General features: G+C 36.6%; 1 protein-coding gene across 2 annotated transcripts in view; it reads left to right on the top strand.

Moving 5' to 3' along the window:
* Positions 1–7,012, top strand: part of Ccdc148 (coiled-coil domain containing 148) — a 328,203-nt gene that overhangs the window by 314,771 nt on the left and 6,420 nt on the right. For both annotated transcript variants that reach the window (XM_015479202.2, XM_048812299.1), the window contains exon 12: positions 3,214–3,331. In XM_015479202.2, the coding sequence (XP_015334688.1) occupies positions 3,214–3,331 (118 nt within the window). The remainder of the gene's footprint in view (positions 1–3,213; positions 3,332–7,012) is intronic.

Below are 7,012 nucleotides of genomic sequence, written 5' to 3'. Positions count from 1 at the left end.
CCCCCCCCCCCACCCCTGTGAGGAATATTTTATTTTATTTACGTCTCAAGGGCTCTTCTTCTAAGATGCTCCTCCAGATGCCCCAAAGACTGGAAAAGATGCCTCTCCCAATGGCCCCTGCCCCATTCATTGTTCCACACATCATAAGCCCTGCTGTATTATAATTGTGTAGGTCTCTGCAGCTCCTGTTAGATTGCTAGTCCTGTGAGGAGAGGAGCCCATCTCCTGTGTTGCCAGTGCACTACAAGTGCCTAGCACAGCACTGGATGCCTGGCAGGCACTCAGCTTAATAAATATCTGTTAAATGAACAAATGAGCCTCCAGGTAAACTGTGAGTCAGCCTTCCCCATGACACAGGTATAAATGCCTTAATCTCATTTGTAGTTTCTTCCTCACTAGTCAAGATCCCCTGGCAGGAACAACCATTACTTTTCCACAAAACAGACAAAAACTTTGTTGCAGACGAAGCAACCTATATATCCCTCAGGAAGAGAAACTTTCCAAAGGTTTCAAGAATTAGCATATGGTAATTGCTAAATCCCAAGGTATCTTTTAATTGAACCTTCACAGTCATTCACTTAGCTTGTACTCAGTGCTTAAATTGAGTAGAACCTCATTAGGGAGGTTATGTCATGCCTTGGTGAAAATGGAGAAAATGAAAAATACAGCTTTTCATGACATGGAGGCATCAGGAAAGGGAGAGGTCTGGTCTGTGGTCCTTTAATCTGTGTCTTGACTGAACTGTCTCCTGATATGGGTGGGGGTCTGGAAGATCATGACCCTCCACTTAGGATTTTCCTTCTAAATCCTATGCTAGATTTGTATTCAACAAATCTCCATTGAGTGTTTTCCTTCTTCTTCTCCCTTTGCTTCTCTGTCAGTGACAGTTTCATGAGCAACAGTTTTAAAGATTATTCCTCCCCAGGAATATATCTTTCCAAGGAAACTATGTGATGTCAGGTTCAGTCACAGTACTTCCCCGCACCTGTCTATTTTGCATATCCATTAATTGTGTTCTTGCAACCCTGAGCCCTTCCCATGAGACCAGGATGAGGCAAATGAGGTTCCACTCTCAAGCACTTGCACCTGCTTCCTCTTTCTAAGAAGTGGCCTTCTTCTGCCCTCACCCCTCAGTGCTTCTCCAGTTCCTCATCTTTGAGATCCAGCTCAAATGCTGTCCCCTCCATGAAGATCTTGTTGACACCTATCCATTATTCTCAGAACCCTGCAAGTGGTCATCTTACTTTCCTCCAAATTCCCAATGGACCTTATTTGTAACCTATCTTAAAGTCCTGTGTGCCTTGTTTGTAGGCTTATCTTCTTGTCTCTGTGTTAAACTATAAACTTAAGAACAGAATCTTTTTTCTCAGCATGACCATGCTATCTGGCACAGGATATGGCACACAGTAGTTATTCATAAGTCATTGTGGTGGGTGGAGAAATCAAGAGGAGAGAAGAGGAGGAGAACATAGTAATTGCCTGGGGGTTCAAGGGTGAGGAGTAAGCTTGGGATCTGAGACCAGTTGTTAAGGGTTTGATTTCTGGCTCTGCCATTTACTGGGTATGAGAGTTTAGACAAGTTACATCATTTGTCTGTGCTTCCATCTATTTATCTGTAAAATGTTATATAATGGTACTACAATATATAATTGTTGCAAAGACTCAATAAGATAAAGCATAAAACACTTGGCCTAAGACCTGAAGGGTAGCCAGTACTCAATAAATGTCAGAACCCAGAATAAAAAGGCTCTAGTGAAGATAGCACCATAGAAATGCAGGAGTACACACTAAGGGCAAAGGACATTTGTGACTGATGTCCCAAATAAATCAGAAACAAAACCATCAAGGACTGACGACAGAGTGATGTGAGGTATCCCTCAAAAGCTCATGTGTGAGGTGATGCAAAAAGGCTGAGAGGTGTAATGATTGAGTTAGGAGAGCCTTAACCCAACCAGTGCATTAATCTCTAATAGGGATTAATGGAGTGGTGATTGTAGGCAGGTAGGGTGTTGCTGGAGGTGGGCATTGGGGACATGACTTTGGGATATATATTTTGTGTCTGGCAAGTGGAGTCTCTCTCTCTCTCCCTCTCCCCCCCCCCCCTCTCTGCTTCCTGATGTGATGTCTTGAGCTGCTTTCCTTTGCCACAATCTTCAGCCATGATGTTCTGGCTCACCTCAGGCCTCCAGAAATGGAGCCAGCTCTCCATTCCTGAGACCTCTGAAACTGTGAGCCCTCAAATAAACTTTTCCTCCTCTAAAATTGTTTGTGTCAGGTCTTTTAGTCGCAGCAGCAAAAAAAGCTGACTAAACCACAGAGCAATGGCCTAATACTACCCACAGAATTCAGGTACTCACTTTTTCAAAAAGATGAGTCTCATCTCTGTAATTCAGTAGAAGAAATGTTTGAGCAAGAAGATGGCAAAGGAGGCTGCCCCAAAGCGGGAAGCAGAGGATGACCAAATGACTTTGTGGCATTAAACCAGTATTCAAATGTGTCCTGATTTAATATCTGATTACATGAAGGGGGTGGAAATATAATGCTAAGGGAAAGTCATGTTTTTGCTGCCATCTACAGATGTCAAAGTGCAATTTTTTAAGTTTCCTAACACACCATTCAGAAAGGGCATTTTGACAAAATGAGTGACAATGTATATTAAATTTAGTTTAAGTTTCAGTAAGCAAAATAATTTACACACATTACTATAGCAATTTATTTTACTTTTCTTTCTAAAACCCTGCATATTTAATCAGTAGGATAGTCTTTTTAACATCTCAAATTGTGTTAAAATGTTATAGAAACTCAGATGTGAGCCTGTCATCATCTCAGGGAAGATCAGCTGCAACAGCTGCAGTTGAAGGTAATGAAATGGTTTCAATGAGGAACAAAGTGAACTGGATTTTACCTCATGTTTTCCTGGATTTCTCTGGTTATTATTAGAATCATTATAAATTTCACATGCTGTCTTTTGTTCTTAGGAGATGAGAAATCAATCGCAGAGTAAAATAAAAACATGAGAATGATGTCACCTCTGAGAAGCCTCTGCACCTCTGTTCTCCAGAGTTACTGTGATGCTTCCCCGTCATTCCTGTGTGCTATTTTTATTTTGTAATTTTTTTATTAGTGCAAAATAATTATACATAATAGTGGGAGTTGTTATGAAATATTCATACATGCACATAATTTCATCAGTTTCCTGTATTATTTTTAAAGGGTTAAATATAGACAACAATTATTGGAAAAGCATTTGATGGATAAAAAGGAAGTGGCCCTTCAAGAAGTACATGAAGAAGAGGAGAGAGAGAGGCGCCTAGAAGCCCTTAGAAAACAGGTGCTTTTAATTTGAAAATTTTCATGGGTGTTTTTTTTTTAAATGTTTCTAACTGCTCTTAATTACATTATTACTAGGACTTAGTTCATGACATCTGCTTTATCAAACATAACTTTTCCAAATTGGGACACTGATCTTCATTCCAGGGAGCAATTAGATTTATGTTGAACCATTTCCATCTTCTCAGTATATTGAAAGAACTTCATCAGCACCTTTTAAAAAGCTTTCCCAGAATTTAAAAGCATCCATATCACCTCTAGTTTATTAGGTGAATAGTACCCATTTGCTACAGTGAAACTTCATCTACTCAAAGGATTTTATTGTCCTCAAAAAAAATGGGTAGAGCAAGATAATCTTCTTTGGGGTAGGAACCTTTGCTTGGAAATATTCCACAGTCAACAAATAAGTTAAAAGCCATTTTTTTTTGAAAATACATTTTTTTGTGTGTGTGGAGAAATAAAAACCTCCCATTACTTTGTATAATAAAAACTAAGCAAAAGTAAATGAAAGTAAACAGTAGATGGAAAGAGCAGAAATATAAGAACTTGGGAAATGTGATAAAAAAGTTTTACTTAGTAATTCTCAGAAATTTAAACCTAAAATGATTGTTTTAATGCATAAGCTCTACATTCTTTGTTGACACTATGTTCTAGCTACCAGGGGAGGTGTCTGGTTCCTCTTTGCTGTCAGTAAGGTAATACAGAATAATGGGTAGGAACTTGCCCTCTGGTGCCCTTCTGACCTAGGACAACTTGGGTTGGGACTCTGGCAGAGGATACTAAGGTCATTTACTTAATCTCCCTCGGCTCCCATATCCTCATCTGAAAAATGGAAATAATAGTACCTGCTTTATAGATTTGTAGTAATGTGAGTTCAAATTTGTTAACAAATTTACTAAGTGTAAAACCCTTTTCCAAAAACTCTTATGTGCCACTTGGTTGAATCTCTACAGATTAAATGATATAGCTACTATTAATATCCCCATTCTACCGAAGAAGAAACTGAGGAGATGAAAAGGCTAGGTGCTTTTTCCAAAATCATAAGTGTAGTAAATATCAAATAGGGTTGAAATCAACAAGATCTAGTTAAGTGACAAGGTAGAGATATAGTGTAAACCCACAAAAGTCTTAAATCATCATTTTCCTTGATAAAATAGGTTAGAGAGATAAATTCAAAGCATAGGAATGTAAGCCCTGGTCATTCTGGATCTGACAAATTCAAATTTTCAATTATTAGCAGATAATATAGTCTTCTGGGGTCAAGACTCAAAGTTACTACTACTAAACACATTCTGTATACAAAATACAACTTTGATAACTACAGGTTCCACGTGACTAGAATTTCTTCCATCTGTGAGCCCTTTGAAAACAGAAATATCTATGCCCATTAAATGTAATCACTGTTGAGGCTGGGGTTGTGGCTCAGTGGTAGAGGCTCGCCTAGCATGCATGAGGCACTGGGTTTGATCCTCAGCACCACATAAATGTAAAATAAAGATATTGTGTCCACCTAAAGCTAAAAAATAAGTATTTTTAAAAAATATAAAAAGTGTTTAGAATTATAAGATATTTTAGCTAGGAAATCTATAATAATTAAAGTATGTTTAATCTTATTTCATTACAGTTTCTAAATGGCACTAAAAATGCCATTTGCTTAATGCTAATTTTTAACTTTCAGAATTAACAGGCAGGTATTACTAATGGTGCATGTAATTTACAAAATTAGTGACTTCTTTTTATTAAGATGTGGTTTTGAATTATCATGCAGAAGGACATTTATGTTAAAATAACTCTTGCAGTTTTTGAGTAGAAGGAAGAAAATGTTTTCTAGCAGTTTCTGGGCATCTTAGGAGCCTGATACAGTAGAATTCACCCATCTCGCCCAATATTACCAACACACTTGACTGGGTATATGCTCTAGATTCAGCTTAATTAGATTAAACTTTCTTGAAGACTTCATGCTATTGTTACTATAGGAATAAGTTGCTATCAGTTAAAAATAAATATTCTTTTCACTTTTGGTTGTGTTCAAGGTATTTGTGTAGGTTTTCTATGTAGAATTTCCTATGACTTTCATCAGAAAGATGAATTAATTATCTGAAATGAATCATAATTATAATTATTTAATCATTAGCAAATATAGGAAGCAAACGTTTAAGAGGATAATTGAAATTATTTTGAAAACTTATACTCCAATAAAATAGAAGATATTGAAGGCATCGATAAATTTCTTAAGTTATATGACTTGCCCTGATTGAATCAGGAAGATATACACAATTTAAACAAACCAATATCAAGTGATGAAATAGAAGACATCATCAGAAGCCTACCAACCAAGAAAAGCCCAAGACCAGATGGATACGCAGCTGAGTTCTATAAGACCTTTGAAGAAAAACCAATACTCTTCAAATTATTTTATGAAATAGAAAGAGAGGGAACACTTCCAAACTCATTCTATGAGGCCAATATCACCCTGATTCCAAAACCAGACAAAGACACATCAAAGAAAGAAAACTTCAGACCAATATCTCTAATGAACATAGAAGCAAAAATTCTCAATAAAATTCTGGCAAACCGAATACAAAAACATACCCAAAAGATAGTGCACCATGATCAAGTGGGGTTCATCCCAGGGATGCAAGGTTGGTTCAACACATGGAAATCAATAAATGTAATTCATCACATCAATAGATTTAAAGATAAGAATCATATGAACATCTCAATAGATGCAGAAAAAGCTTTCTACAAAATAGTGTTTTGAACATGAAGAGGTTCAAAAAAACTAGAAAAACTAGGGATAACAAGAACATATCTCAACATTGTAAAAGCTATCATCAGGCCAACATCATTCTAAATGGAGAAAAATTGAAAACATTCCCTCTAAAAACTGGAACAAGACAGGGATGACTTCTTTTACCACTTCTGTTTAACATAGTTCTTAAAACACTAGCCAGAGCAATCAGAGAGAAGAAAGAAATTAAAGGGATATGGATAAGAAAAGAAGAACTCAAACTATCATTATTTGCCGATGACATGATTCTATACCTAGAGGATCCAAGAATTCCACCAGAAAACTTCTAGAACTAATAAATGAATTCAGCAAAGTAGCAGGTTATAAAATCAACACCCATAAATCAAAGGCATTTCTGTACATCTGTGACAAATCCTCTTAAAGAGAAACTAGGAGAACTACCTAATTTACAATAGACTAAAAAACAAATTAAATTCTTGGGAATCAATTTAACGAAACAGGTGAAAGACCTGTACAATGAAAACTACAGAATGCTAACGAAAGAAAATAAAGAAGACCTTAAAAGATGAAAAGATCTCCCTTGTTCTTGGATAGGCAGAATTAATATTGCAAAAATGACCATATTACCAAAAACATTATACAGATTTATTGCAGTTCCAATCAAAATCCCAATGACATTCCTCATAGAAATAGAAAAAGCAGTCATGAAATTCTTCTGGAAAAATAAGAAACCCAGAATAGCTAAAGCAATCCTTAGTAAGAAGAGTGAAGCAGGTAGTATCACTATATCAGAGCTTAAACTATACTACAGAGCAATAGTAACAAAAAAGGCATGGCATTGGCACCAAAATAGACTTGTAAACCAGTGGTACAGAATAGAAGACACAGAGACAAACCCACATAAATACAGTTATCTCATATTAGACAAAG

Source organism: Marmota marmota, unplaced genomic scaffold (assembly GCF_001458135.2).
Source record: "Marmota marmota marmota unplaced genomic scaffold, marMar, whole genome shotgun sequence".
In the NCBI taxonomy this organism is placed as follows: domain Eukaryota; kingdom Metazoa; phylum Chordata; class Mammalia; order Rodentia; family Sciuridae; genus Marmota; species Marmota marmota.
The sequence above is the reverse complement of the archived record's forward strand: the minus strand, read 5'-3'. Positions and strand labels throughout refer to the sequence as shown.